The sequence below is a fragment of the Manis javanica genome, chromosome 13, assembly GCF_040802235.1.
Source record: "Manis javanica isolate MJ-LG chromosome 13, MJ_LKY, whole genome shotgun sequence".
Taxonomy (NCBI): Eukaryota; Metazoa; Chordata; class Mammalia; order Pholidota; family Manidae; genus Manis; species Manis javanica.
This window is the reverse complement of record NC_133168.1, coordinates 35,789,406-35,816,125: the sequence shown is the minus strand read 5'-3', so window position 1 is coordinate 35,816,125 and position 26,720 is coordinate 35,789,406. Positions and strand designations below refer to the sequence as shown.

The following is a 26,720-nucleotide window of genomic DNA, read 5'->3' as shown; positions in this document are numbered from 1 at the left end:
AAAACGCTCCTGATGATGGTGAGAATCAAATAAAATATATGAGGTAACTTTGCAAACATAAAATGCTTATTTTTTTGGATATCGGCAGTTCAGAGAAGTCAATGGTTTGTTGCCAGAGAAAGCTACTGGACAGGGAACAGCCAGTGCTACTGTCCTTAGAGGCAAGCCCGCTATCATTTGGAAGCCATGTGAGAGATGCAGTTAAGCTGGGAGGTGGGGGAATTTACAGATCTTGTAGGATGATTGAAGGGTTTAAATGAAAGAATGACTATATGACTCCGTTAATTTATAGAAAGACCGCCCCTGATACCAAGTGTAAATACACTTAAGGGCAACAAAGTCTGAAAGACCAATTAGGAGGCTTTGGCAATAGTACAAGCAAAAGACAATGGTGACTTGGACTGGTAAGATGGAAGTGGTAAGACTGGTCAAATTCTGCATACACACTGAAGGCAGAGTTATGAGAGTTTGATGTGGGCTGCAAGAAAGGAGTTAAAAATGATTTTTTTCTAGAACAACTTTATAGAAGTTCTTTTGGCCAAAATGACAGGTGATAAAGAGTATGAATTTGGCAAGAAAGTAACACTTTTAAATAATCCACTGACCAAAGAAAAAAATTGAAATTTTAAAACTTGTCCTAACTGATGATAAAAACACAGCCTATCAGAACAGATGAGATGCAGCAGAACAATTTAAGGTATGAGAAAAAGGTTGATACTGACTGTAGGTTTTAATTTAGTAAATGGAGTGTGCCTTTACTTGCCTTACTATTTTATTAGAATGTTTAGTAAAATAACCTTTGAAACCTGCTACATTTTTGCTGTTAAGCCTTCATATTTCAGAATCCTCAAGTGGGTTTTTGTTGTTTTTAAATACTGAAAATAACTTCCTAAGGAAGTTCCAGTGCTAATGTATTCAAGAAAACACACCCTGGTGGCAGCTGGCCTGGCATTCTCTATGGACACCTAGATCCTGTTTTTCTTTTTTAAACCTGCATGAGCATCACTAAGTTTTTTGGTTCTCTAATTTCAGTTCAACAATGACAGAAACACTACAGAATATAGGAAGGCATTTAACTTCCTGAAAGTGAAGAGTTTTTATGAAGCAAACTGCATTCCTTTTAGTGTTACATTTTTAATTTATGATTAAAGTTGTTACAGGACAATGTATTCAAGCTTTGCTGGTAGGCAAATAGTGTAGTGAGAGCAACCATAATGGGATCTGGAGCCAGATGGGAGAAGCCCAGCCTTAGCTGCTTATAAGCCAAATAAGCTGCTAGGATTTTTCAGGTAACATGAAATAATGTATATGAAAACACGTTGCAAATTCTAAAGTAGGAAGGATATCAGTGTTATTTGTAATTTTTAAATATATATAACATCCTCTGAAGGACATCATTTTCTGTTGCTGATTTCTATTCATCTTTATTACTAAAGAAAAATGTCCCACAGAGATTCCTCTTACTCATTACTATTCATCTAAGTTTCTTCCACAAATAATTGGAACTCACAGTTGCTATTTCCTAATATTATCAGTCTTTAAAAAAAATTTTGCTTTAACGTTTGGTTTAAAAAATTTTGGCACACTTCTTCCCCTAGGAGTTTTCTAGGCAGTTTCACTACTCTGAGGCACAAAATTTAGAATTCCCTATTTGGAGGTTAATCTTAGCTTTCAAACAGTTCATTGTGGCTAAGGTTTCATTTAGTCAGGTGACTCATCACCAGTCATAAATACAAACAGCCATATGAAATTCTCATTCTGTATACTCTGAAGAGTTCCCTTGAGGGGTAGTGAATCTCAGTATCACTTCCAAACTAATGATCTCCCTGCTTCCATCTTACCTTCTACAGTCTGCTAAGACACAGCACAGCAGAGTGATCCTGCTGCAGTAATTTAGGTCATGTCACTCCTTTGCTTGTAACTGCCCTCTCTCATCTCAGATTAAAGGCACATCTGTCTCCCTAACCCTTATCTGGACCTCTTGTTACCTCTTTGATCTCTCCTATTGCTCTGCTACCCATCCTCTGTTCCAGCCACACTAGCCTCCTTACTATTCCTCAAACATTCAAAGCAGGTTCTCTTCCTAATGACTTTGCACTTACTCTTCCCTCTGCCTGGAATGCTCTTCCATACCTACAAGGCTTACTCCCTCACTTCCAACTCTTTCCTCCAATGTAACTGAGGCAGGAGGTAACTGGTGGGGTAGTTAGAACAGGGCATGTTGTCTTGGTAGAGATCGGCTAAGCAAGATGAAACCGGGCATTGTGGTCAGCCAGCCTAGGCGATGCGTAAGAAACCACTTCCTGAAATGGCCAGCTTAAACAAGGTGGGGGGGTTCTGATTCCAGCCCAGTCCCAGAACAAGTCCTAGGTAACCCTGTGGACTTCCAAATCTAGCCCTAGCAACAGGTCCTAGGCAACTAGGTGGACTTTCTCCTTTCCAGTGCCTATGATCTCCTCCTCTCAAAGCCCCTCCTGATTAGCAGGATCCTTCTCTTTTCGTTCTTCATTGAAAGCGCTGCTGGTTGTTCTGTATTCTTGTCTGTTGACTTCATTTTTCATCACTTCCAAGACATGATCCTGGGAAAAACAGCATCTCAATTGATAAGAGAACTTTCTTAATGAGGCTACCCCCACCAGCCTACTTAAAATTACAACCACTCTTTCCTCAGTATTCTGTATCACCTTTACCCTATTTTATATTTCCCATGTCACATTAAAATTGCACTGGTTAATTCCAGTGCAATAAATACTGTTTATTCTCTCCTCCCCACTTCCACTAGCATTTACATTCCATTAAGGGCAGGTATCTTTACTGGATTTTAGCATATAGGGCAGTGCTCAACTGTGGGCACTCGGAAAATATATATATTCTATGTATGAATGAGAATGAATCCAACAGAATGGTAACATATTACTTTAAAAGCACTGGGCCTTTAATCTGAAGTACAAGCAAAGAAGTGACATGACCTAATTTACACTGCAGCGGGATCACTCTGCTGTGCTCAGTCATAGTAGACCGTAGAAGGTAAAATGGAAGCAGAGAGGTCATTAGTTTAGAATTACTTCATTCTAAGGGTAGCTTATAGCCTTTCTTTACAATTGATTTACCATATGTATTTTGACAAGCCAAGCCCTCTCTTGGTCTTAGTTTCCAATCTATAAAATGAGGGAATTGAGCAAAAAGATACTTTCCAGATGTAAGAATCTATGATTCCTCAAGGTCATGCATAATTGGAGCCAGTTGTATGGAAACAAACTTCAAAATTAGCAGTTAACATCTCTGACCCAAGGTGTCATGGCCGAAAAGAGCTATCTGTGGGTCTGTTGGTATCTGTGGGTCTAGATGTCATGAACCATACAACAGATGGGGCCTTAATTCTGTGCAACAATAAAGAAGGGTTGTCACTAGTTTTAAGTGAGCTACACTTCCAACATTGTCCTGCATGTATGGATAAATTATGAAATGGACAGACAAATTGCATTTGTACATGTTCCTGTTCACCCACCCTAGCAAGAACCATTTTGATACTTTCTATCTTCTCTTTGACTTTTTGTTTTCTTCCCTTCTTCCTCCTCCCTCTTCACTTTCTCTCCTCCCCCCACCCCTTAACCTGGGCCCTGCCCTGCCCCCCACCACCACACACACAACCCTTTGCTTTGATTAAAAGGGGTTGGGTGGGGAAATGCAAGGAGGGAAAATGAAGGAGTAAAGAGGTATGCAAGAAGATAGGGTTAGGGAAATGCAACATTAAGTTACTTAAAATTGTTATAGGTTGAGTTTGTTCTCCTCAGTTCCTGTCCCCACCCACACAAAGAATTGAAAGGTAGAGACATAATGGAGCAGCGTAAAAGTTTTATTTGAATACACTCCAGAGGAGGAGTGGACCAGAGTCAAGGTAGACCAAGGCACCAGACTTTTAGGGGAGGGTCTGTTTATCCTGACCTAGCTGGGAGGCATTTCTTTGATTAACAGGGTGAGGTCTTTTGATTGACAGCTCTAGTTACACACCCATTCCTCTTGGTGAACAGGACTTTTCCCAGAATGTACACAGAAAAGCCCAAAGGGAAGAAAGCAAAACCCCAATTTTATTTTAATGAGATTATGATGAGGTGTGTTTCAGGCAGTTTTTAGTTTTGTTCAGTTATGCCCATATTGGGATCAGGTTGGGACCAATTTGGCCTGGTCCCAGTAAGCAAGAAGTTCTCTCCCTGCAAAGCCTTTGTTGTCCTCACTGGGACCCCCTCTCTGGGCAGTCTGGGCAGTTTTTCCTTGAGCCTTTCCCTGGCTACTCATGTCAGTCTTTCTACCTAACATTCCTAACAATACCATTTATGGTTGGTCCCATCTTTACTCATTATGTTCCATCATCATGTTGATCCAAGGATTTTCTCAAAGACAGTGCTCTCTTGATGATATCCACAGATGCAAGTCTTACCCAAAGTATGAAGGAAAATGTGAGTGATCATTTGTTCTCTTCTCACCTTAAACTTACTATACACATCTTCTGTGACTTTTCTTGATTTCCTTAGGCCATCATCACTGGGATCCCTTTCAGTGTTGGCTGCATGCTACCTTCCACACAGCGCCATCAGCTGGGACCACAGATGAGGGGCGGATCAAGTCCAGTGATCCCATTCGCTTGCAAAGTACACACTTGACAAACTCGGGACATTACAAACTCAATATTATTACCAGAGGGGGCAGCGATCTAAAGAGCCCGTTGTAAGCCTGGGACGACTTGATGAGCAACCACAGCAGACTCCGTGATCAGAGGCGCACAGCCTAGGGGGTGCTCACACAATGCCTGCGGAGCAAGTAAAGGGCTTGCAGCCACTCCATGCCTTGGTGCTGTACATGGGAGTTGGCACCTCTAGTCTGAATACCCACCCACTCACCTGGCTTGGGAAAGAGGGTTGGAGAGCAGGCAGAAGGAAAGAAACAAGTCCGTGTGGTCAGCCGGCTTGCGGCACCCCACAAGGGTGGGTCCCAGAAAATTTAGGAAAATGAGCTCAAAGTGCGTCACACCCTGATGGCAGGTAGTATGTACTGCATACTAAATTTTATTATTCTAGCTCAGCTAGTAGTAACTTGGATGGTTTTTCACTGGCTTTATCTTACCTACAAAATACAGACCTTTTTCACAGAACCTAAAGGATCTATTAAATCATTATTGGAGAATTAAAGATGCTTATTTTGTAGACAGCTTTCTCAAACTGACACTATCTCAGTGAAGGAATGGGAGGCAGAAACTAAATAAGAAGCCGGTTATTCTTGATTTATAAAATTTGTATAATTAATAAATCACCACAGTTTCAGATAAGTTTTTTCCTATATTTCACAACTGGAATATGGCCACATTATGCAATAGTCTTTAGTGCATAGACCTATTGATGTTACTAACTGGCAATAAGAGAAGAAAAATATGCTTATTGTAGTTCTGGCTGAAATACGAATACATATGAAGTGTATATACATACAAGTGCATATAAATACATACAAAATGTATATTCAGCTGTTATTTCTGCACTTTAGAACACCTTAAAACATTAGAACATATTGTATTTTATAAAACATAGTATGTTATAGATATATTTATTTACTTTCCAGGAATAACAGTTTTGCCCAAGGCAGAGCATCAGTGCATGTAGAATCATGGGATGCTTGTGCTAGAAATTACCTTGAAGAGGTCTGAATCCAGGGGATGTCATTCATGACAGGTTGTGGGTTCACAGTCTCCTAAAATGTGTGTGTTGGTATGTATATTAATTTCCTGTTGCCACTGTAGCAAACTACTATATACTTGGTGGCTTAAAAAATGCAAATTCATTATCTTATAGTTCTGTAACTATTAATAACAGTATATTTCTTACTGTTCTGACGTAGGTCAGACACAGGTCTCAGTGGACTTAAAGTCATCAGGGCTGTGTTACTTCTGAAGCTCTAGAGGAGAGTCCAATTCCTTGCCTTTTGCAGCTTTTAGAGACTGCTTTCATTCTTCTTTGGCTCATGACTCCCCCTTCCACTTCAAAGCCAGCAATGTCCAGTTTCTCAGGCATCACTCTGACACTCCTTGACACTTCTCTTCCGTTGCCACTTTGCCTTCTCTCTGACTGATTCTTCCTGCTACCCTCTCATATGGCCCCTTGTGATTATATAAGGCCAATTAAGGTAATTCTGGATAATATTTCATGATCTTTACCTTGACCACACCTGCAATGTCTCTTTTGCCATATAAAGTATAAAGTAACATTCATAAATTCCAGGGACTAGGATATGAACATCTTTGAGGGGCCATCATTTAGTCTACCACAGTATGTAAACTCTGAGGTATGTAAGCATGTTTTTCTGTGCCATTTTTCTGAATATTTTTTCTAAATAGCTTTCGCTAGAATGACTCTTCAACGAGGTCCTTGACTCAGTGATTTAATCACTCATTCCCATGTTTATCACCCTCTTTTATCTAGGAGTTTATCTCTTACAAGGGAAAATTAAAGTCCCAGAAAGACTGACTCATGCAAAACTATATGAATGATGAGAGACTGTGTTTTCCTGACCCTCATTTGACCCTTCATAACTAACTATAGCCTACTGAACACAAATTGACAGGTCCTCATGGTGTCCCGTGCATTCTCTGCATAAGCAAGAGAATGCCTGGGACTCCTGGGAAGTCTGCAGTTAGTCTGTGGCAAGAGAATCAGTGCCACTGGCTGTTGGGTAGCTCAGGGCCAAAGTTATGACCCAGTGAGAGTGGACAAGTCACTTTTCTAAGCACAGTGCCTTGAAGGAGAGCCCTAATTTATGCAGGTACAGTGGAAGTGGAAAGACAGGAACTCAAATGTGATTTGGCACCTTATTGTTGGAGCTCAGGATGGTTTAGTTCTTTATTGACAGGAAGAAAAGTATTCTCCTGACACTTAGAGGGCCCTAGAAAATTGAAAAACTGCCTCAAGTTGCTGTATTCCAGCACAGTGCTATGGAGTGCAGGGTAAGAAGTCAGACCCCCCAGTCTGGATTCTGGCTCTAACACTTATAGGTATGTAACCTTTGGCAAATTGCTTGACTTTATCAGTAAAATGGAGGAGCTTATTTTATTGGATTCCAATTATGGCTCATGATTCACCAGTTATCTAATAAAATAATTACATCAATGAGAAAGCTTTCATTGCATAAGACTTTATGCAAAATTCCTTCACATTCTCTGTTATTTAACATCACTTCAGTAAGTCATTTTATAAAATGTGACTCTTTTTACCAGTTTGTTATAAGGAGTAAATGGGACAATTTGTTTCGAGTGATTGGCACATACCAAGCACTGCATACTATTTTCACTACTGCTCATTGAAGATGGGTGCAGACTCATGTCTGGGCCACAAGGAGGCAGCAGAGGAAAGAATACTTTAATTTCTTAAGTATGGCGTACTGAGATTAGAAAAATTTTTTCACAGCTGGTAGTTAATACAGAATAATAACGCAGGTGTGGAATAATGTAATTTGCCTCCCTGGAAATACCAGCCATTGCTCTTTGCTCCAGGAGTCACATTTATAGATTTGTGCTCCACAGTCAGGGAGCTAGTCTGTGTAGCTGCCTACTCAGAGGGCAGCCTGCCAATCAATATCTGTTCTTTAGTGACCAGGGCTAAATTTTGGTAGACGTATTTAAAAGTCAAATTGTATCTCTACACCTTATATTTTGAGGTAGTAAATAGCTACCTGGTTTGCATTTGGAAGGCCTTTGGGTGGCTGTGATATTTCAGTTTTAAAGTTAATATGATTTTAACCTCTGAGCTACAAACAGAGTGCAAAAACAAATCACATTGTGTTTCTTAGGACAATCGTGCATTAGAATTTTTTTTTAATAGCACTGGAGATTGAGAGAAAAGAAAGGAAGCAAAGATGATGAGTATAAGTATGCTTCAATTTGCCTTTGGAAAACATAAACAAAGCTAAGAAAAACACATCTGAACATTGCAATTGTATTTGTCTCTTGGAGAGAAGGCAATTTAGCTTGAGGTGGGGGATGGGAGAGCTCACAAATATGAAGCTAAGAAATGAGCAAGTCTGTATATATGCCAAGCTACAGTATTTGATGTAGTAGCCAAAAGCATTTGGGAGCTAAATGTAAAGTAGTATTAGCACATAATTGATTTTAATTATATGTATTAAAATTACATAAATCCATTAAGCATAAGGGGGAGGAAGTACAGTGTTCTTAATGGAAAAGTTTTGTCTTACTGGCTGTGGAACAAAAGAATACTCTAGACCAAAAAAAAGACTAGAAGCTTATTTAACCTGAAATGGATAATATACAATGAGGCCAAGAAAGTGTACTAACTTTTAAATGTTCACATAGATGCTATAAAGCCCTTTGAAGCCATGTGGAGGAATCAAAGAATAACTATAATCTTTTGCTAGAAAGCTATAGTAGAAGGTCATGATTAACTGGCTCAGATATAAACTGTGTATGTCCTAGTTTCAAACTGTTTGATGTAGAAAGGTCTTCCAGAATCTAGTAGAAAGAATGTTTCCAGGTGTTAGAGTGTATAAACACCTATTATCTTTCTGATGACATAATGCTTTAACTTCATATACTCTTTGATATTGCTGTTAATTGAAAAATCTTACTGAAAAGTATTTACTGTAGTATATTCCCTGAAAATGAATAAAATAATTGAGCATAGGATGAAGTACTGATTTAATTAGTATGTCCCAATACAGTGGAATTTTAAAAGTTCTTAGATAAATAGGATGATAGAATTTTAGGGCTGAAGGAGACTATATAGAGAACAAAGCGGGTGGCCTTTGATATTTACACAGCTCATTTATATCAGAGCTAAAGCTAAACCAGGACCCTAGTTGCCTACTGCAGCTTCTACTTTTTTAAAGATCCCTCCTGTAAATGTCATATCAGTACTGCAAATAGAGTTAGGTAGAATAGTTTTCCTTGGCTGCTTGAAAAAAATCAGTAGATTAATATTCTTTTAAAAATGGAATGCCACCTGTATGGCCCCAGAAGATGGCTGGTTAGCCAGAGACGGGTAAGATTCCTCAAGGGAGGAATAACCTAAGACAGACACAGTCACAGAGGGGTCATCAGGTGAGAAATTGGGGATCAACAGAGGTGAGGCTTAGAACCTCACCCCCGCTGTTTTGAGAGAAATCTTCTGCATCCGTGGATGTTTTGTTGCCCTTGTCTAGCTTGGATTAATACTTAGTCTATAGGCACAGACCTGATCATCTACACTTGCCCTCTTACAGCACTAAATTATGCTCTCTATCTTTATCTTGCATCTACCAACCACTTCAGCATTTTATTTAAAAAAAATAAGGGAGAAATGTGGGATTCACATATAAATCAAGTATAAAAATCAAATGAATAATCATATCTGACTTGATTGTTTATAGTTCATGATGCGTGATCAAAACCAAAAGTTTCTGTGATATGACTGCCCTTGCACTGTTCACCATGTAAGAACTTATTCACTATGTAAGAACTTGTTCACCATGTAAGAACTTGTTCATTATGCTTCAGAAGATTAGAGACTGTTGAGAGTTAGGCTTGGGGTTGATTAATGATTGTGCGTTGAGTCCCCTATACAGAATTTTATTGTTGTTAACAACCATTTGATCAATAAATATGAGAGATGCCCTCTCAAAAAAAAAAGAAAAAAAAAGGAATGCCAGAATGCCAGAAAATGTCTTTAGAAAAACTTAGAATTAAACTCAGTGGTATTTTCCTTCCAATAGAAACAACCTGGGCCTACAACTGTTGTATACATATTGTATACATATTGACATGTATGCATATAAACATTAACATAAAATCTTATTAGATTTAGAAGGGAATCTCAAGAATACATTTGGTTTAGTTCCTTGCCTTCTAGCAGGTAATGTACCATTATCCTTATTTTATAGATGAAACTAATTGATTTGTCCATTAAGTAATAGTAAGGGGCAAACCTCCTGCCCTAACAAAGTATTACACTATGCATCTCTTACTAGTTTTAAAAATAATTTGTTTCCTTAAATTAATTTTCTATTTGTTTCAATTATGCTAAGGAACCCATATTTCACATAAAATAGACTATTTCTTCCATGAAGCTTTGCTTTCCCAAATGAAATGAGTGCAAAGTTGCATTTTGATAATAAAAAGTCACAGGGGGGTGTCTCTGTAGTGGGCCACACAGGGAAAGCTCTCTAGAATAAACTTTATATGTCATAGCTATAAAAATGCTCCTAGTATGGAAGTGCTAAAATAACATTTACGATACTAATGATAATACAATAATGCATCATATTCCCCTGGTTATGGCAGGATGACTCAAGACTTTCACACATGTGTTTCTCCCTTACATGTGACCAGTTTAGGAAAGTTTCTTTATCCTGGTTCCCCAAAAGGTCAGATATTTAAGCTTGAAGAAAGAGGAGGAAGCACTGAAAATTCTGGGATAATATAGAGGTAGAAATAAAGAAAACCAGAAATTAGAAACAGGAAAAATAGTGATAGAAGACACTAAGGAAGGGAAAAAGTAACACTTATTAGCACGTATATTTATGAAAGGCGCTCTGCTGAGCACTTTGCTTATATTATCACACTTTATCCTCACAACATCTCTATGAGGTAAATACCAAGTACAGATAACAAAATGGCACTCAAAAATATTAATTTTCACACAGTTACTAAGTAACCAAACCAAGATTTAGATCTTGATATGACTTAAAATTATGTATTACTGTAATTAGGCTAATATTGCCATTACCAAACCATCAGTAAAACTTCAAGAAGAGAGACTGGCACAATTATCAGATAAACTGATTTTGAAAATAGCATTTCAGATGAACTTAGGTAAACAAATATCAGAAGAGAGAGAAAAAGATGAAGAGATTACATTGATACTCCATCATCACAAAAATAAAGTATCTGCTTAGCTACCTGAATTGTGAAAGTGCTATAATCAGGGTTTTAATTCAATACCTCCTGATTTGCTTTCCTCATTATCCTCATCCACCCTGTCCCCAAGGAAGCTGTAGTGACCTTGCAAGTTATCACCCATGCAGAGAAGACTGGGTGCTGAAATATCTCTCCAATCCTGGCATGAAGGGATACGGATGTGTTTGATATCTTCATTTCCAGGAATGAAACCAAATAGTTTTTTTATACGCTGCATGATGAGGAGCCGTGAATGCTGTTCTGCAGCTTGTTCAAAGAGTTCCCTCTCATTGTGGAGGTGGTTGGTCCAGTAGCAATGCTGCAGAGAGGTGAGGGGAGAGCAGCACCTGGCCAAACAGGAGGAGACAAGGGCAGCGATGGTTGCCAAGGTGACCAAAATCCAGCCCAGCATCTTCGCATCATTTTTAAAAAGAAAAACAGAATATCAATACATCAAATATTCTATGAACAGCCTATAATAAAAGAGATTTCTATAGAGAACTAAACTGTGGGTAAGCAATTTGTTTTTCTAGTCTTTGCCATATTAACAAAGTGCTGATCATTTAGTATGGACATCCACATAGATGCATGCAGGTGTGATGGATGGTGTGGGCCAACCACTTCAACATGGCTTTAGATTCCAAAGGATATGGGCCAGTTAACTCGGAAAGGATTCTAAGTACCGTCCTTGAAGTGGCAGACACTATAACCCACCAATTACCCTTGCATAAGGTATATAAACATTCTTTGCTTTTAGCTCAAATTTACTTTTCAACCATCAGGTAGAGTCTCAAGCATTTGTTGGTGCTTAATAGCCACTTCATAATTATGTTGATGAAGATGATGATATGATAGATAATAATGGTCACATCATAAGGTGTTTTTGATGAATTGCCAACAGTATTCATGAATATTTCTTCCTGAGTTGCTCTTTCCTTTTATTTTTCATGACTAAAGAAGAAAGTCAGTAAGCAGACTCTCATGTCCCTAATGTACAGTACCCTATTATTTTCCTTTTCGTTTCCCTCTTCTTTCAAATAGCCTTTACTGACCAGTTTTATGATTCATTTTTGAAATGTACTTTGAAAGGAAAATGAACTAGATCGTATTTGCAACTATATAATGTCCACTCTTCAAGCCTGATTTAAATGGTTTCTTTCTACTCTTAGAATCCTTTATCTTATTCTTTCAATTATTTTAGTTTAATTATTTTAATTATACCTTTTAATTATTCTTTTTTCAGTATTTAACAATTGTTACATAAAGTGACAGAGACAGGTTGCACACATATAGGGAAGCCACAGAAGGCAGCCACAGTCTGGGAAGTGAAGGTGTCTTTTACAATCTGTGATTCACCACCAGGCCTAAAATTACCAATATATACACAGCAGGATAGCTGCACTGTATGGAGGCTAAAACCTACACAGTGACACTCACTGAAATTTAACTTACTAGAAGCCAGCATGGTGGAGGGAAGTCTGTCTCTGATGCCCATTAATTCATCAGCTGTCACTTATGGAATCCCAGGTTACCTCCCACCATGTGCTGTATGTGGTGCTTGCTTATGCGGACTCACATGTGAATAACTTAAGATACATTCATTCTTTCCACAGACTTTAACCTAAAGAGGGAAACAAAATAGCAAACCAAGAAATACAGTAAAAGTGATAGTTTTTGAAATGAGTAAACTCAGGGTCAGAGGAAGCCCAGTAGACATGAACTCACTTAAGGAAGGGGAATAGCAGGGGGTACTACCCAGAGCATTATCTCCTCTGGGGAGTACTCTGCAGAGGAGATAATGCTCAGACTTAAATTATTAAAGAGGAGTTCAGCAGAAGCAAGGAGAGTTCCTTATAAGAGAAGAAGACAGAAAAATAAGAGAGTAAAGAGTTGGGAGAACCTCAAGAAGTTTGGATTCAGAGGGTCATAGGAGTCATGTGTTAAAGTTTCAGGGGCCAGATATTAAAGCACTTTTTATGTCAGCCAAAAATTTGAATTTGTGCTAGGCTAGTAGAAATTCACTAAAGGACTTTATATAAGGAGTGGGGTTCATCATCCAATATCCATTAGAAAGATGATTTTGGCATTAGTGTAGAAGGTAAATCAAAATGGGGTGAAACACATGTCAGGAAGTTATTTTAGAATGAGGTATGGGCAGAGAAGGAATTTGAACTTAGTAAGATTCTGGATATAATATTGAGCACTTTAGATATATTAGTGCATTTATTACTCTAACCCTATGTGGTAGATGCCATTTATATCCCCATTTTACAGCTGAGGAAAGTAGAGCATGGATAAGTTATATAGTTCACTCAAGGTTTTTTTGCATGTTAATAAATGGCAGAGCAAGACTCAAACCCACGTCTGCTGACTCTAAAGCCCAACATCCTAACTATACTTAGATAGCTGCCCAGTAGAAATCAGTTTGGTGAATGACACCTAGTTTGTGTTTCATAATCCAACAATATGAAAAGCAGCAGGAATGTGAAATGTTGTCAGTGACTGTAGTTAATATGGGATAGCATAGCAGAAAAAAAAATCAAGAACTTACTTGTGACTGGTATCTGTGCAGAAGTGCTACTTCATCTCTCACCAGCATCATGTCAGATGGAGCTGATTTGCAACATGGAAACCCAGCTAGGATCTCTTTCCGTTTGCTGGCACTGACATTCTCAAACACTGGGTAATGGTCAACAGATGCGAATTCACTTGCTGCACACTCATAGTAAGTGTCTGTCAGCAGGGTCACTGCCAGCCACGTTAATGGTGCAACAAGTGCTCTCCCCGTGATGCTGAAGAACCTGAGGCAAGCCAGCTTGCGTTCCAGGAGGCTGATTCTCCGGCGTGGAGGTGCATAGCTGCAGCAGTATTCACTGGTAATTGTCCACATCTGGCTTCTTAGAGCATAGCCAGCAAGCAGAAGAATCACAGCAGGAATGACTAGAAAAGCAGAACCATAATAGAAATTTTTCCCAACCTGACAGGGACATCTGAATGTGAAAGAGGAGAACAGTTGTTGCCCACCAATAGTCAAAGCAGCAATTAAAGAATTGATAAACGTTCCACTTTTCTGCAGAGAAGATAGAACGTTGTTAAGAGTTGTGCTCATTGTTGGGAAGCTCTTACACAAATCAGCTTGTAGCCCTTTCTGATCATCAGACTCCGCCAGCTGTAACCACTATGGGATGTTACTGGTTTAACTGGTTGTGTCAAGTGACCCAACATCCTTACATGTTTAAAGGATTCTGGCATCTTTCCTTGTGTACTTAATGAATCCTGAGCTAATAAATGCACTTCAGATTACAGGTGGAAGAAGGTGAAGGAAAGATTCATTTGGTATGGGAGAAAATGTCTTTAGTGTATCTTCCGACTAAAAAGAAGACAGTTTTCTTGCAAAGCAACCTTCTGCCATCTTTCCATGTGCTGCTTTGTGTGATACAAAATGCTCAGCACCAGCAAACAGCAGCAGAAGCCAGAGAACTTTCTGGCCTTTGTACAAGATCAGGATTTGGTTGCCATAAAATTATCACATAAAGAATAACTAAAATTACCAAATAGTAAAGCAATCTAAAATTTAGGTCTGTCTGGAATTTCCATAACCTAAGAGTTCTGCCAGAAGATCCCAACAGCCTCTCCAAAGAGAAGAATAAGACTCGGGTAACCCCAAAGCCAAATCACAACACACAGAACATTCTAACTTTATTTAAAATGTAGCTGTATTGACAGAATATAATGTAATATCATGTTGCTTTATAAGTTAAGTGACACATTTGTTTATATGGTATCTTTTTGTTTTATGAACATGTGATATTTTGGAATTAATAAAGATATATCTATAAACAAGAAATAAAATGATCCAATATGTAAGGTATTTTCTATGTTTATTTAGTCAGCAAATGTCTGTCATTTAACTTCTATATAAAACAACTAGACCAGGCTTGGTTGACTTATAAAAAGTGAATAAGATTGAAAATTTTTCAAATAAACTCTCTACTAGACATGGTTAAATACATAATTAGTGAATTGAAACATAATGCTAAGGAATTTACCCAAAGTGCAGCACAAAAAACACAATATAATATATTTTAAAAATGAATTAAAGGACATAGAAGACAGATTAAGCAACTCTATGATCTTTCTAATAAAAGTTCCAGAAGGAAAAATGAAGGGACAGACATAGAAGCAATATTTGAAGAGAAGTAAATGAGAATTTTGCAGAATCCAAGTTCTTGCATCAGAAGAGTTCTAGGTGTTCTCAGAAGTGTAAAGATAAATCCGTATATAGAAATGTCACAGTAAAACTGCAGACCGTGAAATTAGAGATTCTTAAGAGCTACCAGAAAGGAGAGATACAAATCTATACAAGATTGACAATGGCCTGGCAGACTCTCATCGTGACAACAGAGACCAGAAGACAGGACCTTCAGGGTGCATAATACCAGTTAAATTGTCATTTAAGGCAGAGCAAGACTGATAAAGACTAAGGGAATTTACCACTCATAGAACCTCATTAAGAGAATTATTAAAGGATATATTTCAGCAATGAGAAAAATGAACTCTGAGAAAAGACAGGAGAGCAGAGAAGAATGATGAGTACAAATACGACATTTTAAAAGTTCCTTTAATTATTAGCTATAGAAATAACTGCCTTTTATTTTAAAAAATACAACAAAGGCAAGACATAGTTATAAGATACCGCTACTAAAATATCCTTCAAGAGGTGATTGGATCAACACTGAAAGAAGTTGAAAGAAGAATTTATTATTTACATTTATCTAGAGAAGGGGGCATGCCAGGCCACATGGGCCCACTTGGGGAGGCACCAGGTGAGGTCAGGAGGCAGAAGAAGGAAGCTTCAGTCAAAGCTTTTACTGGGGTTTCCATGGTAAAGGGAAGGCCAGGGTTCAGGATTAGCTAGTTTAAATAATTATGGGGGGCTTTGGGGAATATGGGGTGTTGCTACTCATCTGTTGCCTGGTCCTGAGTGGATCTGGGGCAGGGGAAATGTTGGTTTGGTCTATAAGAGTTAAATAAGAAGGTGATTGAGAGGAGAGGCTCTGGGTCACATGGGAGTTATAAATTACTTTGTTAGCGTGGCCCTGTTATTAACAGATATCACACTGACAAAGAATATAAGATAATGCAGTTAAAACAGGTATGATGGAAATGTTAATTCTATTGATTGGTTTGATGGCTTCAGGGATGTGTAAGTGCTATAACTCCTTAAACTGTGTATCAATTATATCTCAATTAATCCCCACAGAGCCATATGATGAGGTACTAATATTATCCTCAACTTTTCACAGATGAGAAAACTGAGGGCTGGAGAGATTAAGAAAATTGCACAGAGCCACGCAGAGGTGAATGGAAGAGCCAGGATTAGGGCCACGGTAGTCTGGCATGCACTCTTAACCGCCACACCAAAGCTGGAGTGAACTCACCTACAGAGTGATTAAAAAATAGAGGCAGGCTGATTACAAGCGACATCCCAAAACAAAGCTTGAAAAGCAAAAGTATTGGAATATATATCACTGGGATAATAATATTAATATAATACAAAACTGAACTGAGGGCAGAAAGTATCTAAAGGGCTGATTTTGAACACTCCATCATAACAAATGGAACCATTTCATGAAGATATGACAACCATCAACTTGTATGTCTGTGACTGCATAGCTTTGAAATAAATAAACAAAGCAAAAACATCAAATTATAAAGAGATTTCTTATAGAGAGATGTTTCAAATATATCCGTATAAGAAATGATTCATTCAGTAAACATTAGGATATAAAAGATGTGAAAAACAAAATTAGCAAACTTTGATATATATATATAGTATTACATACACCGAAAAGAGAGAAGAAACATTTTTATAAATTCCCAGTAAATTATTTGCCAAAACATATTGATCATGTACAAGATAACAAAGGAAATTTCAGTATTAGTGTCCAGTAACAAGGAAACAGATTAATAAACCATCGTGTAGAAAGCTGTAGTAGCGGTGGGCAATCTGTCTCATATGCCAAACTGGCCCACTACCTGTTTTGTATGGCTTGTGAACTAAGAGTGCTCTTTACATTTTTAAATGGTTGGGAAAATTTTTTAAAAATATTTTATGTGAAAATTTCATGAAATCCATATCTCAATGTTTATAAATAAAGTTATTAGCACATGGCCACACCTATTCTGCAATTGTCTATGGCGGCTTCCCCAGCATAACAGCAGACCTGAGTAGCTGAGACAGTCCATATTGCTTTGAAGCATACATTATGTACTATCTGGCCTTTTACAGAAAAGTGTGCCAACCTCTGCTATAGAGCTGTGAAAATAACTAGAGTGACAACTATGCATATAGATAAACCTTAACAAATAACTTTGAAAGAAGAATGCAAGCTGTAGGATGTGTGCAGTGTGATATATTACAGGAAGCTTTATTAGTACGTATTTTTTGTGGCTTCTAACACAATGTATATTTAAAACCATGTATAGGAATGATAAATACCAAGTTCTGGGGAGTGGTGATGGCTGAAGAGGAAAGAATAGTATCAAGGAGGGTACAGGATATGTCAACTGTGCCTCTACTGCTTTATTGTTTAAACCAAAGCCTGATGTATATGTGATAATTTGTTCAGTAGAGCTTGGTAGTAAGTACCAAATCTTCCTTATGTTTAAATTTTTATATCTTAAAAAATCCATTTAATAGAGTATATGGGAAGTGAGGAAATAGAGAAGGAAATTGTAGGCCATTCTTTCAGGAAACTGTAGGAAAGGATGGAGCATTGGTTGATTAGAAGTCACTATGGGGTGTCAGAGTCTTACGGTATAGGAGTTGATGATGAATCTTTAAGTTTTATTGTTTACTGTTAAAAGAACTAATGACTTCATCTGCTGAATGTGTGTGTCACTGGTCGATGATTGTGCATCTTACAACTATGAGTAATCACTTTTCTTATGGGCTTTATAGCCAAATGGTTTCCTTGTTAAAATTTAGCATGCTGTCCCCTATCTGTCCAACACATAAAATGTCTACTCCCCAGCAGGGACCCACCAGTTCATTCACTAAGTGTATGCTGACACATTGATAAGGGAAATTAGGTCTGATGGCCAGAGCTGTCCTCAGGGGCTTGGGGCACCAAGCATATCAACTCTGATTTTATATAAAGAAATTTGATTAAAATAAACACCAAAAGCAGACGTAAATATAAAAAGAACCTGCAAAAAAGATAAACCCCTTACCCAGATGTTACAGCAGCTGGAAGTGGTGATCCCAGATGATGATCATACAGTGATGGATCTCCTCTTTGAGCTTCTCCCCAGTGCCTACTCAGCCACCCACCTGTCTCCCAAGGCACAAGCATGGGGGAGGCCCAGCTTCCCATTTACTTGGGTTGGATGGTTTGCAGCGCAGATAAAATGAGATTGTGAAGAAGGTGTCATTCACTCAACCCCAGCTCCGAGACTGAGAGAGCTCCCAACAAAAGAGGGAAAACTTCTTTTCAGCATTATTTTGAAATGATTCTTTCCTAGTTTGCTGCCAGGGCAGACATTGTATATCACCTACTTGTCTGGAACACATCTTTTGTGTTCTATTTAAGTGAACAGCAATTTCACAAAAAAGGAAAGAGCCTGGGGAAGGCAAGTGGGTTTTCCTGTCTGAATACCAATAAGCCAGCATCCTGCTGCTGTGCTTACCAGCCAGGCTCATGCAGCTTGTGTCTTTGTGCAGGAGCACCTGGCAGGCACTTCTTCCTTAAGCCGTATGGTGGTCCTGGCAGAAGGGGCATGGAAGAGGGGGAGAAATGCTGCACACATGATGTCCTGGATTCTCATAGTGAAATCGACTCCAGTACCACCACTCCCTGACCACCAAGTATACAGGCTCTTCCTATGTGTTTTCCAGAACTGGGAATTACTCCAGACTAGGCCCAGCAACATGTCATCACTATACCTTAGTACCTTTTATGAGTCTACCACTAAAATAGTTTGCTCTAATATAAGTAGACTGTGCGCAATATAAAAAAATTTGATTTGGAGTCAGCAAATTTAACCCAAATCCTTCTTTGTTGACTACTACCCAGCTAACCTTGTACAAATTTCACATCCTGGCTTTTAGATTCCTATTCTGTTAAATGGTAACAATTACAGTATTGACTACTTAACAGTTAAATTAAAATGAGATGAAAATGAAAACCATGTTGTAAACCATAAAGCTCATATAAATATGAAGAGTTATAATCTGCTACTGAAAAGCCTCCCATGTACCACAATCCAGCAAAACTGATTTTCCTGGGAATAGTGTCATAGAACGTAGGCATTAAGGGAAATACCCTAAGTATCATAGAATCTGATTCAATATATTTACCTGCAAGCATAATTACTGTTTATACAGTGCATTATAATATGTTTTATAACCCACATTATCTCTTTGATATTCACCAATATTCTGTGAGGTGGGTATTACTATGGCCATTTTGTAGATGTGGAACTGACGCATAAGCAATAAAATGGCTTGTCCAAGGTCACATAGCCAGTAAATGGCTAAACTGTAACTTAGCTTGAGCCTTTCAATCATCCTAGGCTCTTTCAACTACACCACACTCTTCTTCAAAGTGTCAGCAGTCTTTCACTTCATAGCAAGAATTTCACAGAACATGTCTGGCTGATTGACTCAGGCTGTAATAAGTAGGCAACTATTTTCTTAAACTGCGTTTTGTGCTTCTGTGTCTGGAACTGTTTTGATCTTCTGTATCTTGCAGTTGTCAAGATGAGGGAGTTTCTTGTTTTAACATTGAATATCTAAACTCCTGCATAAATAAAGCCTTCAACAGCTCACATCTCAGGAACTATCAAAAGGAAGCTAAGGACTTGCTTTCTCTGACAGAATCGTTATATACATTATTAAATTGTAGAACACCCATTTTGAGCAACAGTTTTGTAAGAAAATATCAGCACCAAATTTTATCACTCCTTAAAACTGCTGCTTATGAAAAAAAAATGTGATGAGATATTTGAATTTTGTGATCACACAAGATGGAGGTCTGTAATATCCATTATTTCGGTGATAATTTGATACCCATTAGAATTGTTGATTAGGTTCAAACCCAAGATTTATTACCTATAGGTTGCTGATTCTGTCTTGAACTCACACAGCAATCAATATGAAGACTGAATAATGCTAACATTTAGATCTATTTTGGATTGTGAAGGTTTCTGTTTGTGATTTTAGAACAACGCCTTGGCATGAGATCAAAGCACCACTCTTGTACACTCCCTTGGGCTAAAGAATTTTCAGTAGCCAGGGCTTCTGGTCTGACTTCCGACTATCAGCTTTTATGCCTCTAGATTACAACTTGTCCTCACAAGTAAAGCAGTATTTGATCAGTGGCAAGGTATGTGAGGATAAAACAGCTCGATTTCTGATTGTTTTCCTCTTCAGTTCAGTGAAAAGCAAAAGCAATAGAGTGCAGAAGTAGCACTTGTGTCTCAAAGCAAGGAAGAGCTTGCAAGACAAAACAAGGACAAAGACTGATACACCTCTAAGGTAAAAATCAAAGAAAAGAATTGAAGATCATATTCTTCATCTTTCAAGCACTATGTCTCGCCCTGCACACAGAAGACCAGAATACCGTAAAATAGTAAGATCTTTTTATAAACATATTCTCAGAGATTTTTTTTGTCTACTTCACAGAAAATGTTTTCTTGAGTGATTTCTGATTTATTTTGAAAGGTGATGCTAAAAATAGACTTTTGCATGAAGCAAGGGAGTCTTTAGTGAAATGAATCACAAATGACACCTCTGGGAATAGTTACAATGATCTCTTCTTACTATAACAGACTAATCAATTCTTTATACATATTTTAGGATCTTTTTTTGGACTAATTAAATCTATAGAAGTGTCAACTTCTTACTTTGTTACTGAAAGAAAAGTATCAAACTATTAAGCAATTCTTTGTATTTCATACTTCTTGAACTAGGAAATGAAAGTTATATAAAATAGTTGATTATGTGTTAAACTGAGCAGGAATAAGTCATTTAAAAAACCTGGTATTAAGAGATTACTTTTAAACATGTATTTCTTTATCTTCAGTATGTTTATTGTTGTAATTTGGTATGTGCTATTACCCTTTTTATATATTTCAAGTCCAGAGTTATTTTTAAAACCTAATTATTTGAAGATTAGATTTAGATATTCTTTAATCCTCATTAGGAATTCAGAAATTGCAGATGTGAAAACTCATCATTAAATTTAAGGCTCTTTAAATTATTTCAGGAGACTGATGGACATTGGATAAAATTAAATAATTTCAGCTATGGTACTCAGAATTATAGAAGTAGCACTTGTGTCTCAAAGCAAGGAGACACACCCCACCTGCAGATGCCCTCTCTGGCATTCTGGGATCTTCATTTATTTTTATGTGGAGCTTTCAAATACTAAAAAAATTGTACCTGGTTCATATTGCACATAATCACTTGACTTATATACCAGTTAAAACACATTTTTATCCTCATATATCCAAAGCCTCCTGAGAAAATTAATGGTATTGTATTTTTCATATGTGAGAAATGACTGTCCATTACTCATGACTGCTTTGTAAACCATGATGATATATTTATGTTGATCTTTTCTTTAACCTACTGGACATGTAGGTCAAGGTCTGGCTTTTGGCCATGAAGAGGAATGGAGAAAACTGGTTTTTATGGATATTGAACTTGAAACTCAGCTGAAATAAAATATAGCTAATTCCCACCCAACGGAATAAGAAAGAAGAGAGAGAGAGAGAGAGAGAGAGAGAGAGAGAGAGAGAGAGAGAGAGAAGAAAATGCCATGATTTCAGTTTGGTCTTAATTATAACTGGCACAATGCTGAGGCTATGGCATGTAAGCAGGGTATAACTTGATCTCCTTTTCTCTCTTTTTCAAATTCTTTTGTTTTACCTTTAGTAGCAGCAACCACATGATCATTCTCTCTCTCTCTCTCTTCTTCACCATTGCTTATTTTTATGCTGTAATATTGCCACATAGTAGTAATTTATCTTCTGCCATGACTCCTTATATGTTAGGCAGATATTTCATATGTAATTTACAGACATTTTTTGTGACTTGTGATTATGTTCTTGGAAGATTTAAATAAGAACTGAATTAAAATTGAAAGCATGGTTACCTTTCAGTGATTTGTTTAACAATATTTTTGTTTAAAGCACTTGCCTTACATCTTTGTTTCAAATAGGAATATTAAAGTACTCATTATTTTCCTGTACCTGAATTATATATATTAGTGCCCTTACTGTAATGTCTGGTAATGTACTGTAATGTCAGATAATGTCTGATAATATACATCAATGTATATTCTATACAAATTGATGGCATTTTGACTTATATTTTTCAAAATAAGTAATGTTCATATGTGCATATACTATTTAGATCTATTCTTTTAAAACTTATTAAGTTATAATTAATGTTCTACCTAATTAAAGAAACATATTTGTTGTGATATAAACCCATACATAAAGGAATGGACAGTGGTAGAATAGGGCCAATTTTTGAAGGATTTAGATGAAAATTATATAATATTTTATATTTTTTAATATTTTACATATATATTTTATATATTTTATAGAAGCCACTTCCCAAAAGAATATTATTGCTTTGTTGAGCTATTTCCACCCATGCTTTAAAAAAAAAATGGAGTACATGTCTTTGGGCCTTATCTTCCCCTCCATGTTAGGCTGCCCGAGGTATATGGGCCTGGAGGTAAGGACACCTCTTCCAACCTGGAATCCACATTTGACCTTTCATAAAAATACAGGATAATGCACAAAATAAGATTCTTTTCCACAGTGGCTCCCCTTCCTACCACCCTCTCTCGCCACGTCTACTCTGAGGCTCATGTTCGTGCATCTCGGGGGCAACTTCTGTGTTGGAGTGGGGACCAGAGTCTCAGGCACCATCTTGGCTCTGCTGGCTTCTGGCTAGTTGGGCGAGTCACTCCTATTTCCTGAGCCCTCATTCCCTCCTCTATAGGAAGGAGACCATTGGAACAAATGATCTCTAATAACCTCCTCCCTTAGTTAGAAGGTATTCAATAGCAGAAGCAAAATAAAAGATGTTTTTAAATGGATTGATTAAGGTTTGTGTTTCCTGGCTCCCATATTTTCTACCTATCTATACTAAACCAAACCTAAATTATTCTTAGTTTTAGTTTTCATTTTAATTAACTCTGAAAATAGGATATATTTTGGAGATCTGTAAAGAAAATACAAATTCTCCTTTCTTCTCTAAGTATGAAGAAAAAAAATCTCACAAGTTTTCTGCTACAGTTGGGTTCATCCTGATGGTCTCCTTGGCAGATCTGGAGCCCATTAGGGATTTACCCAGACTCATGAAAAGTCTCACTTTCCAATTATTCCTTCCAACTGCGACCATGGTTAGCATATACCAATAACCATTCCAGAACAATAGGAATTTGTTAGCAATTACTTTAAAAAAAAAACCTTCCTCCATGAAAATACATTTGTAAGTTATATAAAGTAAGCAAATGCATAGAAAGATCTTTTCATGTTAAGAAATTTATCTTATTTCACAGCTTTTTTTTTCTCCTAGGAAATGTGTCCAAATGTGGGTACCATTTCTTCCCAGAAGTGAAAATTTATTGCAATAATTAGTTAGAAGGTTGGAAAAACTGAATAGACAATTCATTTAAAAAGAAATAAAGTAGCATAATGTTCATAATGTTGCCTATAATGGAAACACACCCTTTTTTCTCCAGAACAAAGATCTTTTTGTCCTCACCTATGGAGCTCTTGTTGCTCAGTTGTGTAAGGATTATGAAAAAGATGAAGATGTGAATAAATATTTAGACAAAATGTAAGTAGAAATGTTTCATTCTTGTGAAATGTACATTGTTTCTTAACATCCTCTGCATTTTGTCCATCCTAATGACTTGCTCCATTTCACCAGCTCTTCCTTTATTTCAATGAATTCCAACTTAAAGCTGAAAATAATTTCTGACAACTGCCAGAACTGGCTTGTCATAAAGTATACAATAACAGGAAGGAATTTGTTTTCCATGAATATCAAACATGGAGCTTATTCTTTTTAGTCAGAAATCAATTTTTTTGCTAGTTGCTTATAAGCAAAGGTTCTTTTAACAATATGATAGATCATCATATTTGATTCTTTTAAGAAGTCTTTTATTCTAACATAACTTCTTCCAATATAAATATGTGCTGACATGGACCATCTTTGAAAGGATATGTAAAAAACTACTAACGGTAGTTGCTTGAGAGAACTGGGAGACTGGGCATTACTGGTAGAAGAGAGATTTATTTTTTTCCTGTGTAGTGCTTTTATTGTTCAAATGCTTTCACCATTACTTAAAAATGTTACAGAAACCCACTCCTTCCTTTTAAAACAATGTCATTTCTCCTCTTTATTAATGGAGATTGCTTCTACATAAATTCAAGCTTTAATTTTCTCAGAATAATTATATTATCATCAGATTATTGTCTGATAATAAAATACCTGTCAACATTTTTTGAACCTCATAATTATGGATCCTGAATAACAGGGCAAAGTCTGGAAAACCTGTACTTGTTAAAAGATTTAGTTAACCAGATTAAAGGGGAAATTTAGCCTTGATGAGCATTTTAGAGCTTTGCAGAAAGGTTTGCTGTGTTTTCAGCTGGAATACAGGAAAAAGACAATATGAAGGAAAGCTTGAAAGATGTTTGTTTTGAACCCTTGGTGTCTTCTCTTTCTATATAGGCTTATCCTTTTCCTTTTGGAAAGTAATTTTTCATTGTTCTGTGTTTATTTTGGTCCACTTACCTTTTGTCTTGTTTTGTTTTGTTTTGCATTTCTTTCCTAATTAGTCAGAAGCACTTCCTAAGCTAAACCACCTCTGGTGCTGGGAGCTGCTTAAGCTATTTTACACAGAGGTCATACTTAAACATGTGATGTAACATTTCCAGAAGTTATGCTAAATTTGCATTATTTTGTGGAACAGCTGTAGAAAACGAAGAAACTCATTTATTTGACTAAAAAAACACACCTTAGCTGCTACTTGAGTGCACACTTCAACAAATATGGGTGAAATATTAAAGGATAAATTATGAGAGGCTGCAGAAAGGCCTTGCTTAAGAAAAATAATACTTCACATTTAGATTTCTTTAATAGCTTCTGCTGAAAGCATCTACCTTGCAGAAACATAGCCTTTGATCAAAGCAAGATATATGTAAGCATGCTGCCCTGACCACAGAGTTCTGGCTTCCCCCACTGTCCCTAGTGAGCAAGCCTGTGAGTATGCATAACCTGAGAAAACTGTAAACATTTTTTTTTAAATCCTGGTACAACTATCTCTGTAAAGTATACATTGTATTCTTTAAAAGTCTTTTCAGTGTGAATTTCCTGGCTAGAGTCACAAGACATTTTTCTTGAAAGGCCAGTAAGCTAAACTGAATATTTCTATCCACTGAGAATTATAAATAGAATATCTCATAAAGTGAATGAGTTAGTTTCACTCTGACATCAACTCTATCTCCCGCCAACAACCCAGTCACCAAGTATCTCCCCCTTTTTAGTCCCTTTGGACAAATACTGGCTCTACAAACTTGCTGTTTTACCTTGTTGGGCCTTGTGTCACTCAGTTCAAATCATTTCACTTGCTTATGTATATGCGGCTGTGAAATTTTGTGCCAGTCATTTGGCAAAAGCGATCCTATTCCATTTTATTTCCCACAGCAAGGTCAGATTTCCTAAGCTAGATGGGAAGTTCTATGTTTGTTTTGTTCAAGGTGTCTCCTCAGCCATCCTAGCCACATACTTAATTGGGTTATCACATCTCAGTAAAATGCTTTCAGAATTATATTTCAGTTATGACTCAAGCTATTCGCTGTGAGGTGGAGCTAAAGAATAATACAAATACATTTTCCCAGGTCCTATAGATTCAGTTTCCTAGGAATGAAAAGTGAATTTTCTGAGACTCACCTTTTCCTTTTTTTTTTTTTCACTAAGCATCAGAGTTCTAACTACTGAAAACTGCACTGGCAACAAAAATTCATTTCTCTGTTCCCTCTTCCCCTCCTTCCAGCACCCATTCCAAACATGCCTGCCCCTCTACCATGGTGACTATGTTAAGAGAAGAATAAGCATCCAGGTAGTGCACTTGTAGCAGACAGCAAGTTAGCTAGACCCTCATTCTGTTTCTGCCAACAGCTAATGATGAGAAAGTTAATTGTCAATAAGGAACATTAGTCTATGATACCAGCCTAGAATTTACACTGCCGCATTTGGGCCAGCCTTGACTCCTCTGACTCTTCTGCTTATAGGAAACTAGTATTCCCTGGATGAGTTTGTTCTCTCCTTCTGTGGTCTATAGGACAAATAAGGAGCCAGCTGCCAAATAGCTGTTCGATTTGTCAAGTTTAGTTTACTTTGTTAACCACATCTGCAAGTGCTAAACAGATTATTCTTTAACACTGATAGACTTCACTAATAATTTATTTTCAGACCACACTTTTTTCTTGATCCACAGGGGATATGGCATTGGAACACGACTGGTGGAAGACTTTTTAGCTCGATCTTGCGTGAGAAGATGCCATAGTTACTCAGAAATTACAGACATAATTGCCCAGGTAAATGCACTTTTAGTTCTATCACTATGTTTTGAAAATATTTTATTTATCTTGAGTTTGGTGGTTTTCTGCTCTGATAGAACAGGTTCCATCTGGATTCTTTATTAGGTGCTGAGAGAGAGGATTCTGATTGAAAAGCATTTTATTTCAGCACAGA

At 37.3% G+C, this 26,720-nt stretch overlaps 2 protein-coding genes across 3 annotated transcripts in view; one reads left to right on the top strand and one right to left on the bottom strand.

The window, feature by feature from the left end:
* Positions 1 to 3,845: 3,845 nt before the first annotated feature.
* CALHM4 (calcium homeostasis modulator family member 4) lies at positions 3,846 to 23,291 on the bottom strand. Of its 2 annotated transcripts, XM_017653496.3 has the most exons (4): positions 23,233 to 23,291; positions 15,347 to 15,351; positions 13,482 to 13,543; positions 3,846 to 11,342 (listed from the first exon to the last, which is right to left on the bottom strand). In XM_017653496.3, the coding sequence occupies exons 1-4, from the start codon at positions 23,289 to 23,291 to the stop codon at positions 10,956 to 10,958; spliced, it is 513 nt and encodes a 170-aa protein (XP_017508985.1). In that variant the 3' UTR covers positions 3,846 to 10,955. The 2 variants fall into 2 exon arrangements, with proteins under 2 accessions (XP_017508985.1, XP_017508984.3); XM_017653495.3 differs by lacking the exons at positions 15,347 to 15,351; positions 23,233 to 23,291 and having other exon boundaries at positions 13,482 to 14,521.
* TRAPPC3L (trafficking protein particle complex subunit 3L) overlaps positions 19,273 to 26,720 on the top strand; it is a 43,709-nt gene continuing 36,261 nt past the window's right edge. The window contains exons 1-3 of the mRNA XM_017653498.3: positions 19,273 to 20,565; positions 23,698 to 23,795; positions 26,464 to 26,563. Of these exons, the coding sequence (XP_017508987.1) occupies positions 20,524 to 20,565; positions 23,698 to 23,795; positions 26,464 to 26,563 (240 nt within the window). The 5' untranslated portion in view covers positions 19,273 to 20,523. The remainder of the gene's footprint in view (positions 20,566 to 23,697; positions 23,796 to 26,463; positions 26,564 to 26,720) is intronic.

Coding starts and splice junctions, on each gene's coding strand:
- CALHM4 (XM_017653495.3), bottom strand. CDS start 14,039: ATGAGCACAACTCTTAACAACGTTCTATCTTCTCTGCAGAAAAGTGGA. Junction 11,343..13,481: donor TGCACAGATACCAGTCACAA/GTAAGTTCTTGA, acceptor AATGATGCGAAG/ATGCTGGGCTGGATTTTGGT.